The sequence below is a fragment of the Eptesicus fuscus genome, chromosome 19, assembly GCF_027574615.1.
Source record: "Eptesicus fuscus isolate TK198812 chromosome 19, DD_ASM_mEF_20220401, whole genome shotgun sequence".
NCBI lineage: Eukaryota > Metazoa > Chordata > Mammalia > Chiroptera > Vespertilionidae > Eptesicus > Eptesicus fuscus.
This window is the reverse complement of record NC_072491.1, coordinates 50,485,850-50,511,687: the sequence shown is the minus strand read 5'-3', so window position 1 is coordinate 50,511,687 and position 25,838 is coordinate 50,485,850. Positions and strand designations below refer to the sequence as shown.

General features: G+C 42.5%; 1 protein-coding gene across 5 annotated transcripts; it reads right to left on the bottom strand.

Moving 5' to 3' along the window:
• Positions 1–312: 312 nt before the first annotated feature.
• SNX16 (sorting nexin 16) lies at positions 313–25,058 on the bottom strand. Of its 5 annotated transcripts, none has more exons than XM_054708577.1 (8): positions 25,014–25,058; positions 23,065–23,539; positions 18,380–18,466; positions 15,170–15,318; positions 8,302–8,371; positions 3,445–3,581; positions 2,800–2,919; positions 313–2,159 (listed from the first exon to the last, which is right to left on the bottom strand). In XM_054708577.1, exons 2-8 carry the CDS (start codon positions 23,437–23,439, stop codon positions 2,063–2,065), a joined length of 1,035 nt encoding a protein of 344 aa, XP_054564552.1. In that variant the 5' UTR covers positions 23,440–23,539; positions 25,014–25,058; the 3' UTR covers positions 313–2,062. The 5 variants fall into 5 exon arrangements, with proteins under 5 accessions (XP_054564552.1, XP_027988891.2, XP_054564551.1 ...); XM_028133090.2 differs by lacking the exon at positions 25,014–25,058 and adding an exon at positions 24,903–24,982; XM_054708576.1 differs by lacking the exon at positions 25,014–25,058 and adding an exon at positions 24,262–24,319.
• Positions 25,059–25,838: the final 780 nt, after the last annotated feature.

Below are 25,838 nucleotides of genomic sequence, written 5' to 3'. Positions count from 1 at the left end.
GAAGCAGACTAGGAAGATGGTTTATTGGAGGAACATGGTTCGCTAGATAAATGTGCTTAAGATGGTTAATGTCAGCATGGCAGACGGACGAGCTCTGTGTTTTGTTCAGTCTTTTATTAACTTGGGGACATTTGAAGTGCCTCCCACCTTTTCACGAAGACTTGCTATGAAGTGTAAACTGGAAAACACTTTCCCATCGTGGAAAGCAGCCGCTGACTACAACCAAGTTCACACGATGGGCATGGGGAACAGGACGAGGAGGCCGGCGGGGTGGGGTGGGAGGGGGAGGGTATCAACATCGGACACAGATTCTGTCGCACTGAGAAATAATTTATTAAACAAATATCACACTGGGAATCAAATGCATTACAAAAGTAAAAAAGTAAATTCGATAAAGTGATAGTGGCTGACCTAATTAATGAGAGTTTTCCTTCACTCACCCCAAACTTTAATAACCATCGTCCGAAAGGCCGGATTGTGCTAGCGTGTGGATCACTGTAAACAGATGTGTAGTGTTACAATATCTGGAATTTAGTGTAGATCATTTCCATTAGAATAAAAATCATATTACTTTAAACGACTGGTCTCTTTACGCCTTTCTTGGCCTGGAAAAATGTCAGACGAGGGAGCAGGTGTCGGTCCGCTGCCCGGACAGAGCACATCAGTCGCCTGCTCTGCGGAAACCAGTCTGGGACCGAGCACCCCGGTGGCATTCTGACACAGACTTTTAAAACGTGTGAACTTGGTTAAAACGCAGTCTCCTTTCCAGATCAAAGGCCAGCAGCAGCCGCTGGATCTGTTCATCTGCGCGAGGGGAATTTTAAATAACCCCGTCTTAGCACAGTCATCGAGACATGGCAACTTCCCGCAGTGAACGGAAATGGGGCTGGCCACTCCATTTCCCAGCAAGTGCCCCTCCGTTTCCAGACAGTATATGGAGTTCAATATACCAACTGGGATCTCAAATTGCTAGCGTGAGTACGGTGCTTACTGACAGCAATAGGCAAACCAGTAGAAATAAGGTAACTTCTTACTATAAAAATGAAACAAGGCACTTCCGACAACTGTCCGCGAAGCTGAAATGAACACCTTTCCTAAAGCTGACTCACAGACCCCAGGAGACGTGTAAAAAGTGCAGGCCCTCACTCCACTCACTAAGGAATTCACCAGTTCAACTTGGCACGGAAGAGTTTAATTACCATAAAGTGCATCACTTGGCTAAATATATTAAAAAGAAAACCGGCCAAGAATAGATTATAGTAACATATGTACACATATGGGAATAAAAAGGCAATGCCAGGAGCCAACATAGTTAGGGACTTTGTAGTATATATATGTCTTTTTTTAATAACTCCCTACTTACTCAGAATCTCTATTTTCAAATGAGTATGCCTTGGTTAGCAAAAAGAGGTAGTGTTCTGAAAGAGGCAAACTCCTGAATCTCCAGGTAAAGATTTAAGATGAAGATTATGTGGGAAATAAACAAGTATAACAATAACCTGGGATGCTTAGTATAGTATTTTGATATTAATGAATTATAGGCTATTTAAAATAAAGGCTATTTTATGTAATTACAGCTCTTTCAAATAATTTTCCTTTGGTACCAGAAAGTTTTCTACTTTTAAATAGCAGTAACGTTCTAAATAAGCAATATCTATTTGGAGATGGTAAACATGTAAATATTTAGAACAATTCTTCACCACTGACGTAAACTGTCAGTGAAACTATATCATGTCAGAGGCACAAAGGAGTATATGATAGCAACATGCAGTTCCTTTCCATCTGACTAACATAACTGGTAATTTAAACACACATTAGTTTGGAGCAATATACTGGCAAAACACCAAAATAACTTATGCACACTATAAATACAAAGCTTGAATAAAAGACAATTTAAAGCATCAGTGAATATATTTCCTATCCCAATAACTTCTCTTTATGTAAACTTTATACACATGCATTCTTGCTGTTTTCTGTAAATGCTTCAGTCTTTTTGTTTTTCAACATTGGCCTCTCTGCTGGGAAGGGGCCGAGCTGCAGAACGGAGGGAGCGCCACATGGCTCAGTCCTCCTCAGCGTCGTAGGCCACTTCCGCCACCTCCACCTCCGCCGCGCAGGCTTCGGGCGCACTGGGCCGGCAGCGCGGCTGGGCATCAGCTCTGTGAAGAAGAGACGCGTCAGTGTCAGCTGGGTGAATGCTATCACCTTTAAAAATGGAAGAACACTGAAATATTAATCAGAAATGTAACGTTTTTCACGTGTCAGTGCCAGAGAACTTTCTGGAGATGTATTTTTAATTCCTCAGCTCTTCCAACAAACACTTATCAATAATAATTAGTAATTATCCTACAAACAAATTTGTTGTCATAATTATAGCTTAACCATTATCACTGAAATATTAATAATTAACTTGGACTTATATGCAATAAGAATTCAATGGGCTTTAAAAAATACGATTTTTTGTCATTCTCGTCGTGTAGGCAGGGTGCTGGCGAGTCTAGTGCCCACACTGAGAATGGAAAAAGATTGACATTGTGGGAGATTAAAGTAATTTATCAGGATTTACAAAAAAATTAATTATCTGACTCACAGCCCAGTTCACCAGGCAGAGCTTCAGTTTCAGTGATACGAAAACGCGCAGCGGGACGTGTAGGACGGCCCAGAACACCCACCGTCCTCCTGTCTGCTCAGGAGGCTCAGGACGCAGTGCGCAGCGAGTCCATAAAGATACCCTATCGAGCCCTGGAACTCTCCCTCCAATGCCTCAGGCTCGGCTGCAACAGACTGAACGTTCCACACCTGGACTCTTCCCCCAGGACTGCTGGCTCAGCCTCGAGCGCAGGGGCCGCCACCTTCGGGACGCGCTCGCCTTCGGTGCCTGACCAGGGCGGCGGCTCCTCGCGGTCTAAACACAGCGCTCTGCAAGGGAATGACAGCCGCAGGTTACCTTCTTACCCCCACTCCCGGCTAAGATGCTCACTGCGGGAATACTGCAGCTCTCCTGGCTGACACTGTCAGGTCTGAACGCAGTCACCCGGCTCACGAACTGCTGACCGGGAGGCCACAGAAACATTAGTGTTCATGCTTAATTTAGAACGAGTTTAGCACCAATACATGGTGACGAGCAGGCAAACTGGAAGTTTTGCATGTGAAAATTTGGCATACATGCCTGGAAACAAAGATACCATTTACATAGTTAAAATGAATAATGTTTATCCTGTTGAACAGATAGTGGCTTATTATCCTGATGTTTCCCATCCTTCAAATGTTCAGGCTCCTAAATAAATAATCAAAAGACAATTTTCTCAATTTACAAGGAAGTACGCCTGAAGTCTATGACTTTGGGATTAGAAATTTCCTACATCATACGAAAATATAAGGCATCTACCCGAGAGTATTGTGAGCTGACTTGGTCTGGCTACAAGCACAGGTATGGCAACACACCTGATCCTGCTCTCTAGCGTGTCTATACGAAGTTGCTTCTCACCGAGCAGTTTCTTCAGCGATTCCACCTCTTTTTGTTTTTCAAGTAATTCTTTCTGAAAACGGTAGTTTGTGTCCTCTAAAGTTTCGCAGAAAGCCTTAGAAACAAACAAACAAAAATCATGTGCAGGAAAAGAAGTTAATTACGTATACAGTGTCTTTCTAAAGATCATGAGAAGTCAAGGAACATGGACAATCAAGATAATAGTTTGCAACTTAAACAACTTGTCTGTACCTTTTCTGGTCTCTGCTATCTTAGCTCTCCGTCTGAGGAGAATATGTGGTAGATCCTTCAGTGTAGAAGGAACAATTACTAACCACCACTGTATGAGTTTCTAGTCTCCTTAGTCTATTTTTGCCCCGTCCTAAATAATTATATTTTTTAAAAAACCTGCGGCTATTGATTCCATTTGTATTAGTTCGGAAATAGTAAACAGTAAATCCAAAAGAATCTACAAACTAATGAGGATTTTAATTCCTCAGCACTATTAACCAAGGATGTGACATATAAAATAAATATACAAAAATCAATAATATAAAAGCAATAAATCAGAATATAATAAAAATATCAATTATGATATAAAAACATGAGAATAAATCCTATAGCTTCCCTTAGAAGTTTAAGGAAAAAATTCAAACCTTTATTGAAGGACTTAAAAAAAAGACCTAAGTAAGCAAAGATCTCACAGGAAGATTCACTCCTCTGAAGGCAGCACTCCTCAAAATTATGGAAGAGCATGTAGTCAACTTAAAGAACAAGGCAGGAACCCTTACCTGCCAGACATGGAGATGCTAAAGCCACAGAATGAACAAACCATGGACTGAACAAACAGACAACCTCAACAAAAAACAGAGTGACGAGAGAGAGAGAGAGAGAGAGAGAGAGAGAGAGAGAGAGAGAGAGAGAGAGAGAGAGAGGAAAATTCTACATTTGAAAAGTACAATAATTGAAATGAAAAATCAGAGATGTCAGATTGAATCAGTGAGCTTGAAGATGGATCAACATAGAAACTGTCCAACTTGAAGAACAGAGGAAAAGAAATGACTGAAGAAAAACGAACAGCTCCTCAGAAACATGAAGTACAATATAGATTGTACAGACATGTCACAGGAATCCCAGAATGAGAAGGGTGGAAAAAAAGGACTGAAAAACAAATCATGGCCAACAACCGTACCGCAATACATCATAATCACCTGCTGGAAGTCAAAGAAACAAACCACCTGGAAAGCAGCAAGGGCACCGTGACCGTCGTGTACGGAGGATCGACGATATGATCAAAGGCAGACTTCCGCCAGGAACAGTGGCGTCCAGAAGGCACGGGGATGACACAGCACACCGCAGGAAAAGACCTGTCAACACTCTATGCTTCGAAAATGGACCTTCTCAGAAGAACAAAGCCTGGAATTTGCTGCCAGCAGACCTGCCTTACGAGAGATACTACGTGAAAGCCTCGAAGCTGAAAGGACTGACTGACACCAAACGTAACGCCAACCCGCAGGAAGGAAACAGTAAATCTATGAGGAAAGATAGAAGAGTGTGTAAGTGCTTTTTCTTATTTCTTCTCTTAAGTCCTTCAAAAGACAAAGGATTGTGAAAAGAAATAATTCCTGCACTGTATTGTTATGCATAGGTTATAAAATATACAATAGCAGCAACACAGAGGGAAAGGCAAAGAGAACAGTCTGGAGCCAAGTGATTAACTCCTTGGAATTAAGTTTTATTCTGAAGTAGACTGCGTTAAGATGGACACTATAATACCTCGAGCAGACACTAAAAAATAATGAAGAAATAACTAAGAAAAACGTAAAAATTTCTACAGAGGAATCAAAATGGCATACTTATTTGTTTCACACAATTAAATTAGGCAGTTAAGGGGAAGAAGACCCAAACCGATGAGAAAGAGAGGAAACAAATTGCAAAATGGCAGATGTAAAAGGCAGATATGTCAGAGCGAAGAAAAGACCAACACCCAGCCATATGCGATGTACGACAGACAGACTTTAGATTGACAGACACAAACAGCTTAAAGCAAAGGATGGAAAAAGCTACGCCATGTAAACAGTAGCCATGAGAGTGGCAGTAAACAGGACTGTGGTGTCGACAGGAGGACAGGGAACCAGATCAATGAAGAAAATTAAAAGTCCTTTTATTTTCATTTGACGTTTGATAAAGGTTTCAACACAAATCAGTCAAGGGAGTGACACCATTAGATATCTATAGGAACTTAAGACGCTTACCTCACACCTTACAAAAACATTAGTGTGGGGTTGGGCCAGAGACCTAAACTATAAAACTTCTAAGAGAAAAAGTAGGAAAAAAATCTTTGTGACCCTGTATTAGGCAAAGAGTTCTTATGATACAACACACAAAGCATAAGCCATAAAATAATAAAATGAACTTCATTAAAATACATTAACACTTCAAAAGACCAATAAGAAGATGAAAAGACACATACAGACTGGGAGAAAATATTTATAAATGATGTATCTGATAAAGGACTTGTCTCCAAAATAAAGAACTCTTACAACTCAATAAGACAAACTAAAAAAATGGGCAAAAGGCTTAAGTAGACAATTCACCAAAGAAAACATGAATGGCTAAAAAGTGATCAACATAAAAACATCATTAGGGAAATGCAAATTAAAACTATGAAATACCACTACACACCCACGAGAACGGCTGTAATCCAAAGACAGATAGTATAATATTATTACATCAATGCGCAGGTCATTCAGAGCATGCCCTAGCCTCACTCCTCGCTCTGCAGCCTTCTCTTCCACTCTCTCTGCATACACTTGGTACAGGCCACGTGTAGGGCAATAGGGACTGGCGGGGATTGGAGGATGCTTGCTCTGTTGAAAAGGGCAGACAGCTCATCTTGAGATACTTGATGCCTATGGGAAGGGAGACCCAGTGGCGCCAGCGCTACTGATCTTTCAAGAGGAGTTGGGATGTAAATTTTAAATGTAAAATCACCCTAATTTTTAAAGCCTAGAAAAAAAGAAAGAAAAAATATTTGTGAGGAAACTGGAACTTTTTAAAAAAATATATTTTATTGATTTTTTACAGAGGAAAGGAGAGGGACAGAGAGCTAGAAACATCGATGAGAGAGAAACATCGACCAGCCGCCTCTTGCACACCCCCTACCGGGGATGTGCCCGCAACCAATGTACATGCCCTTGACCGGAATCGAACCTGGGACCCTTCAGTCCGCAGACTGACGCTCTATCCACTGAGCCAAACCGGTTTCGGCGGAAACTGGAACTTCATACACTACTGGAGGGAATGTAAAATGGTACAGACATTTTAGGAAACACTTTGTAAGTTTCCTAAAAAAGTTAAACATGACTTGCCATATAACCAAACATTCCTCTCCTAGGAATCAACTCAAAAGAAATGAAAGCACAAGTCCTCACAAGACTGTTCCTAACAGCGTAAAACTGGAAACAGTCCCACTGTCCCTCAGTGGTGACCGGGTAAGCAAGATGTGGTGTATGTATACAATGGAAAACCACTCAGTAATAAAACAATGGTAGAGGCTATAGCGCAGATGACTCTCAAAAACATTATGCTAAGTCAGTGGTCGACAAACTGCGGCTCGCGAGCCACATTCGGCTCTTTGGCCCCTTGAGTGTGGCTCTTCCACAAAATACCACATGCAGGCACGCACGTACAGTGCGACTGAAACTTCGTGGCCCATGCGCAGAAGTCGGTTTTCGGCTCTCAAAAGAAATTTCAATCGTTGTACTGTTGATATTTGGCTCTGTTGACTAATGAGTTTGCCGACCACTGTGCTAAGTAAAAGAAACTAGATGCAAATATTATGTTTTTATATATACAGAATGTATATAATGTTATAAATACCGTACATATAAAATTATATAACTGAATACTGATCTTATGTAGGAGCACACACATACATACATATATATAGTGTGACTGTATTTATATGAAATATCTAGAAAAGGCAAATTTGCAAGTGAAAGCAGACCAGCGGCTGTCAAGGGCTGGAGGCAGACCTACTGTAGGATTTTTCCAGATGATGGGAGTTTCTGAAACTGGATTATGGCAGAGCTCTAAAAATGTACTAAAATTATTAAATTGTACATTCACAATGGAATAGCAAATAGCAACTTTTATGGATAAAGACTTCTAAACAGCCATGGTATTCACTCTAATACAAAGAACTGACTCAGTTTAATTGAAAACATTACAAACCTACCAATTAAATCTGTTCCACTTAAGCACCATTAAACATTTGGGGAAAAAGAGAAAAATTCTAGCTAATCTATTATTACCAAATCTGCTTGGATAATCTAGCCAATTGCTTCAAGAAATAGGCCACTTTACCACGTCAATTAGTGTAATCTGAGCAGCATCAAGCTTGGGCTGAACTGATAATAAGACAATACCTTCTACCTCTGAAAGTAAGTTTTCACTTTGATTTTCACTGTAGGTTCTTGACTTTGATACTCAGACGGAAGAAAACTCAACATACAAATAGCCCCTTTAAATGCAGTAAAACAAATTTGCAAATAATTTTTTTTTTGAATCAGTATAAATAGAGGATAAAATGCAGGACTTAGTTTTAGAGCTACACTGATGATGTGACATGTATGAGTTTTATGTTTTCACAGAACCAGGCCCATGCATTTCATTGAAAGAAACCTCTGGCTCAAACACTAGAAAGCTTTCTGTGCAAAACCACCACTGTCTGCAGTTATGATATTTGCTGTGTGCTATTCCAATCCAGGACAATGCAGTTACTGTGCTGAGTTATTGTTCCCTCTTCATGTGACAGAGAACACGGCACTCACCCTGCTTTCTTCCAGGCTATCGAATGGACCCGGTGGATCGTCCAGACAAAGAAACTCTCTCACCGCCAGGCTTTTCAGAGGGAAAAGAAAATTAGCTGGGGTACAAATAAGTTTACCAAAGACTGCAAAAAGCAAGTGACGTTGAAGCTATACAGTGTTTTAAGCAAGTGGCTGCTGATATACCAAAATAAACGAGCTGGGTTACGTGGCTTCATACAAGTAATCAAACATAAACATAAAATATATAGAAGCTGTAGAGATTTTAAACTATTTTCTACGATCTTATGATCACACATAGAGATGGGGAATTTATGCGACTTAAAAACTACAGGATATAAAACATAATTCGGAATAATGCTAAAGGGACCAATCTAAGTGGTGAATAGATAAGAGATGGTATCTTTTCAAAGGAATGTCAGCTGAAGCAGTCTAAAAAGGCATTATCCTGTTAGGGAGAAATACCATTCTAACTTACATGTCATTTGTTTATTTTTAGAAGATACACCTACAGTAACATCTAAAGTATTTACTCTGAAAAAAGTTAAGAACTTTCTTGCAATCTTTTTTGTTATATTAATTTACTTAAAATATTTTTCCTTAAATAGTTCAAGGGAAAAATTCTGACCAGGCCATTGCTGAATTACCATAACTTTTGAAATAATGAAATATGGTATTGTTATGTTTATACTCTGGAATTATCAGAAATAGGTTAAGGGTGTAGGAGATTAAGCTCCCTTTTTACAAAAATAGTCCACTCTCTAAAAGCAATTTTGGACAGAGACAACTCTGTGCATGTTAAAACATAAATGTGGATATTTACCTTTAAGGCATAACGGACAGGAATGTAATTTCTAATGCACTTTATAAAGGAGACGCTGACCTATGCTGAAAAGGGAATGGGGACTTTGGGTTCAGTTCAGGACAGATAGGTTGATGATGACAGGGGATGGCCATGAAGAGAAAAATGGAATTTTTAGTGAAATCTTCCCAAAGAAAAATAACATGAATTAATATAGAGGAGTAGTGTCAATAAAGCAATCCAGAACACCCGAAAGAGGAGCAAATTTCTGGGCTGTAACATCTTGACAATGTAAGTAATAAAACACACACACACACACACACACACACACACACACTCACACACACACAGTCAAGGAAACAGAGGAAGCTGGAGGTCCCATACCCAGGGAGGAACAGAGACGGAGGGATCTTAATGTGGTGGAGTTTTGAGCTCCATGGCTTGCTTTCCATCCCTTTAACATGTTCAGCCAAGAAACACGTCCCGAAATGGGGAATTCCATCCTGTTTGAAACACTGAAACTTATCCCTTCCCTGAGCTGCAACTTGCCTCCTGGCAGCTTCTATTCAGGAGTCAGTTCTGCTTCTTGGGACCCTTCAAGATAAATCTAAGTCCTTTTTCTCATGATAATCCTAAAATATGTCAACAGTGTTATATTTCCTCTAACCTCAGTCTCCACGAAGCAATACTGATACACTAACATTTCCTTTCCTTTTCATATCACAAATTGACTACTTAAAGCTTACAGGGTCTCTGCATTCATGAAGCCAACATTTTTCCCAGATTTATTGAGGTATAATTACAAATGCACACATTTAAAATGTACAGCTTGATTTGATATATGCACATGCTGTGAATGGCAATCAAGCTAATTAACATTTACATTACCTCACATTTTCCAAGTACGTTGTACACACAGGGCAACATACCTTATTTTATTTAATTTTCACAACAATCATGTACAGTGAGGATGGGCACTATTTCCAATTTTACAAATGATACCAAAGTTCAGAGAGGTAAAATGACTCACTCAAGGTCACACAGCACAACGTGGTAGAGGCAGCTCTTAAATCTCTTCTGAGTATAAACATGTGCCCTTTCTACCTTTAAATTCTCTTCTCTTCTATTTTGGTTCATTTGGATTCTCTGCCCTTGCCAGGCACCTCTCTCCCCACACTCAACCAGCCCGTGTCCCTCCTTGATGGAGGTTTCTGGAACACTGCGGTGATCTGACAGCACAGAGATCAGGACCACCTTCGTTCTTTGGTTTAGATATTATACTTCCCACCTACCCATTATTTATATCGGAAAACCATCTATTAGGCAGAAATGAGCTACAGGGAATAAATTATCTTGAGATTGAGAAGTCCAAAGTTTGGATGAAACCCTGAGATAATGGCTTTTAAGATTGAAAAGCAAAGTGCTGAGCAGCGTGGGGAAGGGCCTTTTTAATACTTTCAGTGTTTGGCAACCTAACATGAGACATTATTTTCTCATGGGCTTAGACCCCGGATGTCCTCATCCTTTAGTAACAGTTTTATGTTCACAAATTACTCTAATTACTGGAAAGCTGCTGGAGGAAAAGAAAACGTGGGTAAGGGAATTCATGTCTCTTTTTATACCTTTAGTTTATAGTAGCAATTCAGCCACGATGAGCAGTGATGCCCACAGGGACTTGGCTGTAGGGATCTGTTTTTGGAGAGGTTTTCCATTTCATTCTCCTTCCCTAAAAATCCTCATGACCTAGGGCTCACCAGAGCTCTACTCAGGTGAAACCCAATGGACTCCCTAAGTTTTTGTCTTTTTTTGACATCACCTAAGGATATGTTTATTGATATTTTAGAGAGAAAGGAAGGAAAGAAAGGGAGAGAGAGAGAGAGAGAGAGAGAGAGACTCACTCCAATCACCTGAACCACCTGGCCAGGGCTATGGGGATAAGTTTTTTTTCAATATAGCTGAGTTCTATTCCATGCCCTGCTTTCTCTAATCTGCAGCATTAAGGATGAAATGTAAACTGGTTTTACAACTCTGACTTACAAAACACTTTTCAGTGGCTCACATCTGTTCCTTTTGCTTCAAAGGCCTGGGAGAGGCGCGTCATACTCGCCAGCTGGCCCTGCCAAGCAGAGGGACAGGCGCTCCCGGAGACCGTGCTGGAGAAAGAGTCCCTCCTCAGAAAGCCCGATGCCCTCCTCCCTAGCGGAGCCCTTCCCTGCGTGCTGACTGGAGAACCTTTAGACCTGACCCGTGTCTGACTGCCACGTGCCCGGCTCTGCTCAGTGACTTCCCGTATGTTAGCAACGTGTGCTTTACAATAAGTGAAGTGAGTTCAAATCAAATACACCAGAGTCTATGTTATCACAGAGTCTATGGCTTAAACAGAAGTCATTTTATTTATTTTTAATGGAAGTCATTAAAAAAAAGTCTTATACTTTAAAAAAAATTTTCCACTGACAGGTTCAACTCCATCCCTAATCTCTCTCCTGTGTTCAACCTTTACACTGTGCTTCTGCTGGACCTGATGATGCAGTAAGTCCAGCGCCAGGACAGGAGGAAAGCACCTGACTGAGGGAACACCCAACCCCTGGAACTAAAGGCGGGCAAGCTCAGCAAGTCCTGGTCCCCTTTGTTACCTAGAGCAGCGGTCGCCAACCGGTGGTCCGTGAGGTCCAAAAGGTTGGCGACCGCTGACCTAGAACCTAGAACCGTCTTAGGACTGGGAAACCGGAGGTTAATCAGGACCAGTGCTGCCTCCCCGGGCCTGAAGAGGAGCCACAGGTGGCCTCCTTCCGCCTGTCTATCATCCCGGCAAATGTGCCGTAACCTAAACTCTTCCTCCGATCCTCTTTACTGTGTTTTCAAACTTCTTAAAAAACTGCTTCATCTAGTGAACCTTCACCTTCTATTTATGCTTTATTTTCCTTCTTTCTTTCATAGGTATGTATCAGTTTACATTTCACAATTTAAAAAAAAGACCCGTCATTTAATAGCTAAATGTGCCCTTATCCTAAATATTATACTTTAAAAATAAAATACACCCCTAAAGCTAATGCTGACAATTCATTAAGAGATCAATTAAAAATTATGTAGAAAAATGTACTAAAAATACTAGATATTAATTCTGTCAAACCAAGATTAGGCACCAAAGACCACTGCATGAAAATATTACTGAGGGATTTCAGACAGAAATATATCAGTTAGCATTTCCCATTATTCTCCACAGTTAAAAGAAATATTTTAAAAAATGACATTAAATGCCACCCTGAGGATAGGCATTGGGACTGGGGGCCAAGGCTGGTGACAGTGGGGGTCACAGTGTGGGAGGTGGCTTGTGGGTGCGGAGCTCACGTTTGGCTTCCCGTTGGGGCCTAGTTCAGACCTTGATTATCTCACCTGGTCACTCTTAGCCCACATGTGCCCCGATGCTCAGCCTTATTCCTTCTAATCCAGAACAGCACTCCCAACCCCAATGCTATTTCAAACCCAGCTGAAACCCACCTCGCCTCCTGCAGCAAGAGGGAGCACAGCCGAGATCTTGGTGCGGCATAAAGCACCGCGGGTGTCAGGAGAGCCAGGCCCCTGAGGAAGTGGAATTTTTATTGGGCGCTGAAGGGTGTATAGGAGTTGTCTAGGCCAGGGTGGATGGGCAGGAGTGTGAAGCATTGCCTCTCCAGGGAGGCCTAAGGGACAATGGAGCAAGTTAACTGAGCTGACGGACAGAGGATGACAACGAAACACAAAGTCAGAAAGACAGGCAGGGAGGCAAGGAGCAGGATGAGTTAAACTGCATTACAAAAGATCACTGTTCTGCCAACAGGGGGGTCCGAGTGGATGAGGGAGACCAGGGGAAAGCTTCCGCAATAAGCAAGGTGAGGTACCAACACTCATCAATAACTCGGGTGCTGATGGAGGGATGGGGGACAGTAGACAGAGTTGAGTGGAATCCTACCTAATAATAGACAAATATGCAAATCGACCATACCTCTGACACACCCACAAGCCACGCCCACAAGCCACACCCACCATCCAATCAGAGCGAGTATGCAAATTAACCCAAACCAAGATGGCTACAGCCACAGAGAACAAGGTTTCCTAGGTAACAGAGGAAGCCAAGCTTTCCGCCTGCCCTTGCCAGGCCTAAGCCTCCACTCAAGCTACAAAGTTTCAATTATAGAAGGTAAACAAATTCAAACAAATGGTGGCAGAATGGAGCTTGAGAGAGCAGGCCAGGGTTGCCACCGGCAACAGGAGAAACAAAGCTTTCCGCACACCCTGGCCGGGACCACCCACTTAAGGCAACAAAGTTTCAATTATAACCCCAACACAAATGGCTGCTGGCCTCGGAGGGAGCTCCAGGCTTGGCTCCGCTCCAGGCTACAAAGTTTCAATTGTAGAAGGAAAATAAATTCCAGATACCAGGGCCTCCGCTTGGGTTGCCAGGGGGCGTGGCCGGCCTGCAAACCACCACAGGCCCCTCGCTCAGGCCGCCCCACGCCCCAAGGGAACCCCACCTGACCGGGACACCCTTCAGAGCAAACCAGCTGGCCCCCACCCCTGTACCAGGCCTCTATCCTATCTAATAAAAGAGTAATATGCAGATTGATCATCACTGCAACACACAATATAGCTGCCCCTATGTGGTCAAAGATCCTGCCCCCATGTAGACACAAGATGGCCACCACAAGATGGCCAGCAGGAGAGGGCAGTTGGGAGGCACCCTGCCTGCAAAGGAGGGCAGTTGAGAGGGACCAAGCCTGCAAGGGAGGGCAGGTGGAGGTGATCAACCCTGCAGGAGAGGGCAGTTAGGGGTGACCAGGCCAGCAGAGGAGGGAAGTTGGGGGCAAACAGGCTGGCAGCAGAGTGGTTAGGGGGTGATCAGGCTGGCAGGCAGAAGCGGTTAGGGGCAATCAGGAAGGCAGGCAGGCAAGCAGTTGGGAGCCAGCAGTCCTGGATTGTGAGAGGGATGTCCGACTGCCCGTTTAGGCCCGATCCCGGTGGGGTCCCATATTGGAGAGGGTACAGGCTGGGCTGAGGGACAACCCCCCTCCGTGCATGAATTTCATGCACCGGGCCTCTAGTTTAAAACATAAAGAAAGGGATAAGGGGCTTTGGGTAGATAGCTGCTGAATTTTGGGGGGAATTCTAGAGAGTCAGCTGTTAAGTCTGTTTTCAGTTCAGGTCACTGTGAGATACCAGTTGTCGAGGAGGCAACTGCATGTGGACCTGAGAGGGGTGTGGCTGGCAGTTCCTTTCTTTAGGAAGTGCGGGCAGTGGGCAGAGGCCTCAGGTAGCCATCACGCCTGGCAGCACACATTAAGAAGCACGCTGTGTATTACGTATACCAGGTGATATAAAAAACGGAGAAAAAAGGGTCGACAAGACAGGATGGCTTTCCTGTTTCCCATCCTTATGTGACGAACCATTAGTTACAGATACAGGTATCTGTATGTGCTTTCGCTGCCTTGCAAACGCTCTCTACTTCTTTTCAAAATAGTTTTAATTCACTTGATAATGTAAGTTCCAAAATTAGATACCCAGCTGGTATTAAATCACAAAGCAATTTTCTTGTAAATATACTGAGAAGCAAAAACCCATATAGATCCTTTCTCTCCTGTTATAATGGTTTTTGGTATTTTCGATTTAACTTCTATATAAATTAACCCAATTTCACAGTTTTCATATTTGTACATTACTTTGAAAAAACAAAGAATATATTACCCTAAAAATTATATAGTGTCATATTAGCCGAAAATGTGAAGGCCACTTTGTTTAAGTGATTGCTAAAATACTAAAAACTAAAAATCCAGTTAACAGTTGAGTGGTCTGAAGAGATGATATGCTGAATTTTTAACTTTGCTGACTTTGTAAAAGTGTTAATACAGATCAAACACCAAATAAAGTCCTTACTGAAAAAAAGCAAGAAAATTCCAGGCCCTGTTTGTTAGTGGACAAGTTATTATACTTGTTTTATAGGTTTTGTTCCCCTGCGCATGGTCCTAGACTTATTCTTTTGGTTTTAACTAGTTGCTGAAATGCATTTATAACCTCTTATTTCAGTTTGTTACATACCAGTGCGCAATGTCTTTGTGAGCCACTAAATTTTGAAGAAATGCTTGCAATCCTAATTTTCTATCTTCTAAAAAGTCGGCATTGTAATTATCTTTAAACCAGCGTTTTGGTGGAAGTGCTAATCGAAAGCCTGGAAACATCTCTTTTAACTGAAAAAGAAGAAAAAAGAATATACATTGTTCAACTTCGTTATACCAAGTCTACAAAATCTACCCTGTTGACTAGGTGTAACTGTTCATGAAATAAGCGTAAAACAGAAGAATTGAATCCAACAAAGCTTTCTGCACCTTGTTTTACTTCTTGATTCTCCCAGTTGTGTGTACACAGGAGTTACAGTTGCTCCACCTCCTTGTCAACACTTGCATTGTCTGTCTTTTTAATGGAGCCATTCTAGTGGGTGTGAAGGAGTGTTTCACCTTGGCTTTAGTGTGCACGGCTCTGTTGACAAATGGTGCTTATGTGCATCTGTACTAGTATATCTTCTTTGGTGAATTATCTATTCACATCTTTAGACCCTTCACTTTTTAGAAAAAATTTAGTTATTTGTATTTTTATTAAGTTGTAAGAGTTCTTTTAATACTCCAGATATACGTCCTTTATCCTATGTATGACAAATATTTTCTCCCAGATTGTGACCCATTTTAACACTCTTCTCAGAGCATATATTTAAAATTTTAATGTTATCAAATTCACCCACTTTTGTCTTTTATGGGTCATGCTTTTTTAGATCCTAAGAAATCTTTGCTCACTTGAAGGTTGCAAGGATATTCTTGTATGTTTTCTCCTGGACATTTATAGTTTTAGCTTCTACATTTTGGTTTATGATCCATTTTGCATGTTTGGCTTAAATTTTACTTTCTTAGGGAGAGACTTTTCCAACCTGCTAAGCTGTGTTAGATTTGCCTTTATACACTCTGTTCAAGTAACTAACTGTGTAACAACAAGTCACCTCAAAACACAGTGCCATAAAGAACCATCTATCAGGCCATGGACTCTGTGGCCACAGTAAGGCTGGCTTATCTCCGTTCCACAATGAGCTGGGAACTCAGCTGGAAGATCTGAAGGTGGGAGCTGGAATCACCTGAAGGTCACGCCCACATGTGTAGAAAATGATGCTGGTTGCTGGCTGTGACCTTGGCTGTGGTATCAGCCACAATCTTAACGTGGACTGTCTTAGACTTTCTCACAGCACAGAGGCTGGGCTTCAAGGGGAAACATCCCAAGACAGGAAGTCAGGATGAAGCTGTGCACTTCGAATGAGCTGGCCTAGACAGGCAGCATCAGTGCCTCTGTCCTTTATTGGTTGAGTAGCCCAAGCTCACCAGGTTCAAGGGGGAGGGGATATAGATTCAACCCCTTGATGGTCAGTGGCAAGATTCTGGAAGAGCATATGAGACTTAAAGTATTGCTGTGAACATTTTTAGAAAAGACAACCTACCACAAATTCGCAAATCACCAACTTATTTTTGAATGCCATTTATCACAATATAAATAGCGTTTATTTAATTTTGGACTCTCCTAGGCCAGTGATTCTAAACCTTGGCTGCACACTGGAATCACCCAAGGAGCTGTGAAAGGTATTAATGACTACGTCCTACTCTGACAGGTTTGCATTTAATTAGCTGGGGTGTGGCCTGGGAACTAATTTTAAGAAGCCTCCTGGGAAGTCCAAAGGACAGCTGAGGTTGAAAGCCATGTGACTGCTCTGCGATGATTCTGTCGTACTCACTGCTGCATCCCAGGCCCAGCATGGTGCTGCTGCACTGTAGCAGTCAGTAGACTATGTTCTGTAAGTGCATGAACGAAATAAAACCACGTACAATCACGTTTCTGTTCTTAAATGTAAATCTAAATGCCACAAGGTAAGAAAAAAACTGACCAAAGGGAAAAATCCACAGCATAAAATGTTAAGTAAACACATAAAAAATCATGTTTTGTCTATATTTCTATAAATATGTGAAGATAAAACAAACAAGATAAAAACCAGAAAGCAACTTGGACTATTGAAAGCCATGATTTGATTTCAAGATGTAATTAGATATTTTTGGTCTTGGAATTTTATTATTTAATGTTTGTACTGAAAATAATAAAAGTCATGAAGAGGAAATAAAAAGTTTTTTTAACAAGTTTGAGCATTAAAATTTAAATGTCCCATATGACCACATGCATAGTTAGGCATTTTTCCTCCTTAAAAATTATCCTTAGAGGAAGAAGATGTCCCACAATTAACTCCTCATACAGCGTTTATATTATGGGTACTTTGTATTATAGATTATGGGTAATTAACAACTTTATTTTGAATAAAGTACAATTTGGAAACTATACATTAGCTTAAAATAACTTGAATAAATGCTAGTGTTTATCTTTCATTATATTAAAACAACACATTTCCTGCAAAAATGACATCATAACAGGCAGTTGATGTTTCTATAAACCTGTCTCCAAAAGGACCCATGACTTCTGCCCCGGTGCTGCTGCTGTGATTTCGCCACCTTTCCCAGTAAAAGGGATTCTGCAGCTGTAACTGGCATCGCTGGTGGCTGACCTGAGCACAGGGACATTATCTGTGAGCCTAATCTTATCACAGGAGCACTTTAGGTTGAGCTTCCTCGTGCTGGTGGCAGAGGAGAAAGTCTGAGACGCCAGCAGGAGGCCCGGGCTCCCTGCTGCTGGCTGGGAAGCTGGCACACCTGCACAGGGACTGGAGAGCGGCTCCCAGAGCTAAGCACCACCTCTGGCTGACAACCAGCAAGGACGCAGGGACCTCAGTCTTACAACCCCGAGAAAGTGAACTCTGCCAACAGCCTGAATAAGCCTGGAAGTGGATTCTTTCCTGGAGCCTCCAGATAAAAGAGTCCAGTGGAGCCAAGAGCTTAATGCTGACCATGTTTGAGCCTCAGCAGCTGACCCAGCGGAGCCCACCCAAATCACACTGGATAATAAACAGGTGTATCTTAATTACATTTGTGTTAATAAGGTTAAGATTTTCACATTTTTAGTTTTTGTTTTCAAAAAAGAAAGTTATGTGTAGAGATGGGACTTCAGGCTATTAAAGTGAAATGAAACGGTATTTTCTTAGGAACTAGCAAAGGGTTGTCTTCATTTAAATAATTCACAAGGAAGAAAAAACACAAATATAACAGACGAACTGTCCGAAACAGATAATAATTCAAAACTGAAATGCTGGTTTTAGATTTGTTAAGTACTTACTTTATCATTAAGCCTGGAGAAGTCAGTGTATCTTCTGAAAACTACCCAGCTTTCTTCTGGGTTTTTCTTCACTTGTATCTTATATACCTACAAGGGGGAGGGTTAAAGATATACGCAAAGATACTTAAACATGCAAATCAAGTATCTAAAAACTTTTACTTGACAATCTAGGTCCTAACAATTACTATGTAAAAAATATCAGAAATAATTTAAAACGTGAAATGTACTAATATTTGATGTAGTCACCAAAAGCAAGATTTTTTTCTTAAGAAACAAGACTATGATAAATTTGTGACAAAATGCCTTTTTTGGTGCTCACTAATAATAAATGAACTTATCAGTTTCCAAAATATATTTTATTGCCACATATTTTAAAACTAATAAAAAGAATAACTCATGCCTAAAAAAGCTATGAAACACAGCCACTCTTGTCTTATACAATTATATTAATTTTTAAACTCAACACTTCAAGGCAAAATTTTGAAATTTGATGATTTAATCTTCAGAGCTGAAATAGAAGCTAAAAAATATCCACATTAGATAAGACTTACATTTCTATAATTATGCACAATTATCTAGGCTATTGAATAGAAAAACTTGTTTGAAGCATGTCATTATTTCACAAAGCTTACAGTAAGAAAAACTAGATTCTATTTTTCATAAGTATAACTTTAGAGTTTATTATGAGGAAGTACTTTTTATAACAGAATCGCGAGGTAAGTGTGGTAGTTTCTGGTACAGTATTTTGGGCTAAGCTATGAAGACAACATCTGCCAAATGACTGACACTCTTCTAAAGGGTAACTTGTCCTGAAGTCGGCTGTGCAATCACTTTCCACTGTGGCTCTGAAGCTGCACTTCAGTGTGAGGCTACTGACCACCCGAAACCTGACTAGTCCACGTCGACAGTGCTGACTGTACAGGGACCGCACACCACCCTTGAGTCTCCCCCCTTACAGACTGACTTCTCTTTCGGCTTTTAAGGGGAGAACATCAAGGGTTACGGATGAATCCTTTAGCATTGAAGTAAAACACAAGTAATTTATCTGTGTAACATATATAAGTGAGGACCCTTTAAAGTGTCCAGAAAGTCCTGATCTGTGATAATCATAAGGGGGATCAAAGGTCATAATGCCTGGCACTCAACAGATACTCAAAAAATGTTAAATTAATGACTAAATGGACAGGACTAATCTTGTATCTGTTGATACTCTTTGAGGTCTTGAAAGACTTTATATGTCACTGCCTTAAATTTGCCTGTGAACTTGCATTTTCACACACATCACCTCGATGAGTCGATGCGAGGATATGAACCACGAGTTTATTATAATTTCGAAAATCACTCTAAAAAGGTCAGGCCCGACCGGCTTGGCTCAGTGGTAGAACATCGACCTAATGAACCAGGAGTTAATGGTTTGATTCCCAGTAAGGGCGCATACCCGGGTTGTGGGTTTGATCCTTAGTGTGGGGTGTGTAGGGGGCAGCCGATCAATGATTCTCTCTCATCATTGATGTTTCTATCTCTCCCTCTCCTTTCCTCTCTGAAATCAATAAAAATATAGTAAAATTTTTTTTAAAAAACATCAGGTTCATGAAGATTTCTCTACACATCATCACTCTTAAGATAATTTAACTGTAAAGATGGCCTCTTCATGAATTTTCTGAATGATTTTTTTCTTGGAGGTCCTTCTGTACTGTTGTAAATCTGCAGCATGAAATGGCATAAACATATAGAAGGATGGTAGCAATCATCTCAGGTAGAAACTTCAGTTTTAACTTTAACCCTGCTGTTTGGCTTCTGTACTTATTTGCTTGCTAAAACAACAGAAAAGTTATTTTGATTTTCTGAACTTATGTATGCTATCCCAATCGATTGAATACTCCATTGTTGGTGGTTTGAATATCCCATTGATTGTGATCTTACTGGTTATTGAAGCACATTCTTCTGTACCTGGGAACTTACCTGGGAACCAAGATAGCACAATTACCCTAAATTGCCTCAGTGGCTCCAGATAATGTGTTTCGGTTGACTCAGTGGTCCCAAGACCCAAAACTATAATTAATCTTTATAGATAACTAACTTGCTCAATTTCGCTTCTGTAACTGCTTTGTGCAAAACAGGTTCCTCATTCCAAACCCAAAGATGTAATTGATACCTTTGTGATAGTCTATCTATATAAGCCAGATGAAGCCAGCATTTCGGGGCTGCGAGACTTGGAGCGCTGTTGCCCCTCGTAGCCGCCAGCCTTTGAATAAATGACTCCATAATTCGACTTTTTGAGGCGTCCTTTGTGAGATTCGGGGTACACTACAACAATATAAACTCTACCTCAAGGAAATACAAGAGAAAGAACAAGCTATTTCAACTAACATGTGAATTAGCAAAGTTGCTGTATACATAACCACATAAGCCGGAAAAATACAAAGTATCAAAGAACAAAAAAAAAAAAAAAAAAAAAAGAAAGAAAAAAAGAAAAAGCAATTGAGAATATCCAACATCCACACCTACACATAAATCTAACCAAAAGATGTCAGACTTCTGCCCTGAACACTACAGACCATCATTATAAAAAACAAATGTCTATGTAAATGGACTGAGTTCACAGATTCAAACTCAGTACTGTAAGATGTCAGCTTTGCCAGGTTGGTCTGGGTTCGACCCAGTCCCAAGGTCCAGAGCAGCCACAGTCCTGAAGAACACCACAGCTAGAGCACGAGGGCTGCCCGACAGCAAGGCCTACCAAGAAGCTTTAATAATTAGGGCTGTGGCATTGGCAAAGGAGGGGAAATGGGACCCGGAAACAGACCCACACTTTTAGGGTCATCTGATTTGTGTCAGAAGCAACATGCAAATGCAGAGGAGAAAGAGTGGTCTTCTCAATAAAAGCCTGCTCACTGAACTCACATGGAGAAGGAAGGTCTGACCCTGCCTCACACCATGGAAAACACTTACTCCTGATGGTTTTCAGATCTAAGCATGAAAGGTCCAACAATAAAGCTTTCAGAAGAAAACACAGGACACTGTCCAGTGGGAGTAGGCAGATTTTAAAAAGTGCTGACCATATAAGAAAAAGTTAATAGACTGGACTATATTAAAAGAACTTTTATTTATCAAATGCATCATTAAGGGAGTAAAAAGGCAAAGCAGGGAGTGAGATATGATACATGTTCTGAAAAAAGACTTGTGTCCAAAATGCATAGAAAACTACAAAGTAAAGTGGAAAAGGCTTCCCCACAGAAAAATGAACGAAGATCTTGAACAGACCCTTCACAAAAGAGAATATCCAAATGGCCAAAAATGCCTTCAATTTAATTAGTCATTAAGAAGTGCAAATTTAGATCACAATGTGATATCACTCTACTCACTAGAATAGCCAAAATGAAGAAGATGGAAAACACCCTATGTTGGGAAGGTGTGGAGTAGCTGGAACTCTCATGTACTGCCTAGGAGAGTGTAAATTAGTTCAACCTTTCTGGTACATTGTCCATATCTTCAAAAGCTGGGTATATGGTCCAGCAATTTCAATCCTCAGCTGATATCGAACAGAAATGCATTTATGAGTTTACTGAGTGACAAGTACTAAAAGGTTCATAGCAGTTGTACTTTCAAGAGCCTCAAACTGTTAATTATCCAAGTGCTCTGCAACCAGAGGATGGATAAACATTCACATAAAGGAATAGTATCTATACTAATAATAGAGGAATATGCAAATTGTCCAGGATGCCATCACAGTAACAGTAACGACCAAACAGCAGGCTATGTGGGGAGACCAGGCCAGCAGGAGGGGTTAGTGAAGGACGACCAAACAACTTAACAGCAGGCTGCGTGGGGCAACCAGGCCGGCAGGGGGGTTAGTGAGGGACAACCAAATGACTGAACAGCAGGCTGTGTAGGGTGATCAGGCTGGCAGGGGGGGCAGTTGGGGGCAACCAGGCCAGCGGGGGGGCAGTTGGGGGCAACCAGGCTGGCAGGGGAGGTAGTTAGGGGCGATCAGGCCATTAGCAGAGGTGGTTAGGGGTGATCAGGTTGGCAGGGGAGGCAGTTAGGGGCGATCAGGCAGGCAGGCAGATGAGCAGTTAGGAGCCAGCGGTCCTGGATTGTGAGAGGAATGTCCGACTGCGGTTTAGGTCCAATCCCGGGGATTGGGCCTAAACCGGCAGTCGGACATCCCCTGAGGGGTCCCAGATTGGAGAGGGTGCAGGCTGGGCTGAGGGGACCCCCGTGCATGTATTTCGTGCACTGGACCTCTAGTCAGTAATAAAAATGTGCTATCTAGGATTACATGCAAGGTCAAGGAGGAGTCTCACAAACACAATGCTGAAGAAACCACACCCAAGAGTATGCGCTCCATGATTCCACTTACGTAAGGTACAGACATAGGCAACATTAAAGTGGCCTGTCACGAAAGAGGGCGCTGACTGGAGGAGAGCTTGGTGGTGGTTCTGGGTGCTAGTTACGTTCTTTCTTGACCTGTGTGCTAGTTTCACACATAAATCTGGTTTGTGCCAATTCATTCAAGTAAGACAAAAAGTTTACTACAATGACAGAATTTAGAGTGTAAAAACCACTTGAATTCCACCTTTAAGAAATTAGAAGAACATACTAACATCAATCAATTTAACACAAGTGTAGAATAAGGTGAGTCTTTCACTTTCTACTGGTGTGCAGCAAAGGCCGATACTCACAGTAAATTTCGCTCTTTCTTCCATCACCTCATAACCCAGAATAGTAGGGGTAGAAGGCCTATCTTCCAAATTCGCTGTTTCAGGATTCTGTTCTTCACTCTCTCTTGGTCTGGTGGAATACTCAATGCAAGAATCTGCATTTGTAAACTTAGTCCTAAGGAGGGGGCTGCTACAGACGGATGAGGCGCTATCCCTTTGACCGGGTGCACTGGCCTGTTTCATGGCTCCTGTATTTGGGTCTTCCAAGTGGCCTCTGGAAGAGTTTGAGCTTGTTGAGATGCTCCCCAAAGAGGAACTTCTTTGGTTTCTACTGGTTGCGAAGCTGGAAGCAGAACTCCCTATGGGCATGGGAACTGGGACATAAGGAGTCGCCATCTTCTTTGAGGCTTTGCAACAAATCTGCAAACTGCTGAGTCCAAGCACTTAGAGAACAACTGATGTGCAATCCATTATTTTCTTCTTGGGAGTTTGCTATCTAAACATGAGAAGAACATATTGAAAGATGGGTTTTAATCTGCAGCATTATCCAAAAGAAAACACAATGTTCACATCCATTTCTATTAATTTTGTGGCACTTTATTATTTTACTGGAATGAAAACAGGCCCCAAATCTCTTTTTAACTGCACAATGTCAGCTCTAAGGACTCTCATTTGCAAGGCAAAGAAAGCGGAACTACTCCATGCCCTTTTTCTCACTATTTCTTTGTGACAGATTTTTGCAATGTTTATTTCAACCTTCCTGAGGCTTTATTTTCTGCTTACAGTCCTGACAGTACTATGCACGGCATAGGGAGGGAAGGAAAATTATTCACATCACCTTTTGACTTAATTAGTGAAATTCTAAAAAACCACCCAAAGGAATAAAGTGAGCCAGAAGCTCAGATGCTACACGTTATCAACTGCTCTTAAAGTAACAGGTCATTAAGCCCTGGATCGAATGCATCTGAAAAAACACCACAAACTTGGTTAAATTAAATAATCAAATAAGCCCCAATGAACATGAGACTTATCGCCACCAAGACGAAATGATTCAAAGTTTAAATGTTCTTCTTAGTTTCCAGATACCCACCGATTCTCTATGCCAAACGCTGAGGGCACAAACCGCTCTTTACAACGCACACTCTAACTTCTGCTGTCAGCAGACCTAGTTGATCTTATCTCAGAATAATTTCATAATAATACGAAGAAAAGGTTTACCACTAAGATGTTAAATAAACTGAGAGCCGGTCGCAACTGCAGACCAGTGACGTGACAGCTGCGGGTCTGCCGGTCGGACGGACGCAAAGGCAGCGGTGAGGAAAGTGGGGAAGGGCCGCCCGCCCCGGGAAAGGTGCTGAAGTGAGAGCTTTAGCCCAGCACGTGGCTGCGGGCAGCCTTCCCCGTCCGCTGTCAGGACCTGGACTCGGCAGCGTCCCGGTTCCTCCCGGTCCGCAGCCTCAGCCCGCCCACGGCCCGCGGGGCCGCCCGGCCCGCCACGCGCCCCCTGAGGCCGCGGACCGGAGGACGCAGGGGCACCGCCGCCAGCACGGACGCTTCCCCACGCGCTTTCGCCCCGGCGCCCAGACCCACCCGGAAACCCTCGGGCGGGTGCGGGACGAGCCGGAGCCACTCGCCGGTGACAGCAGTGGGCGGCGAGGACGGCGGGGACACCAGGCGCAGCCCGCCCCCGCCGGGGTCCCGGGCCCCACGACGGTCGCGCCCTCGCCGCCCTGCGCCCCGCGGAGTCGGCGGTGGCCCGGGGACCGCGCGGCGCCCTCCCGCGAGCCCGCCGCCCGCCCGCCACGGGGCGCAGGTGTCGCCCCGCGAGCGCCCGGGGCATTCCGCGGCCCCGTCCCCACCTGAGCCACTCCGCGGTCCCCTTCAGGCACGCTTCCCGTGACGGTCACCCCGACCTCCGGCACCGAGCTCCCCGTCCCCACCCACGCCTCGCGCGGCCTCACGTGACGCACAGCCTGCAGCTCCCGCCGCCCGCCGCCGGCCCGGAGCCCACGCCGCGAAGCGAGGGGCGGGGCGACACGCACCCGGAAGTGACGTCACATGAGCCCCGCCCCCGGAGGCGTTGACAGGAGTTGGGCCAGGGCTCTGGCAGCTGGCTTGACCCTAGTTTTGTGGTCAGAATTCTTTTGCCTCTGCCCTGCTTTATTTGTATACATTTAGAGAAACTCGGGCTCGGTATCTCGTTTGCCCGACCAGGAATGAGAAGGCGACCATTCCCGGGAGGAACTAAGGCCAACAGGGGACTGGGCTCCTGCTTTGCATCATGGGACTTGTAGTCTGCACCAGCTTGGGCTGGTTCTGGTAGGTAATAGGTGGTTTTCCAGATTTAGCAGCGCTTTAAGGGATGGCAGTCTATTCTAAGAGTGGGAAGACACAACTCTGCACTGCAGCCTATTTGTCCTACATAATTCACAGGTTTTCATGGGCAGAGAACTGAAATTCTTTAGTGCTTGTTTGTTTTACCATTGGAAGCAATTTCAGCTCAAGTGATACAGCCTTGGGCTTGTTAGGCATGCACATCTGAAGAACTGAAAGGTTTTCTGGAAAATTGTTCTTTGATAATCAAATACCAGAATACAGACCAGTTTACAGGTCTGTTTATCCTTAGAAGTGTGCAATTTGATATAAATTTGATCTAATGATTTCCAAGGTTTTGTAATATTCCCAAGACTGGAAAAAATTGATAGTTGTTATTATATAATGAATGTATGAAGATCATCTGGCTTGTGGCATGGTAATGGTTTTGGGTTGATAATATTGTTCTTCCAGTGTGAATG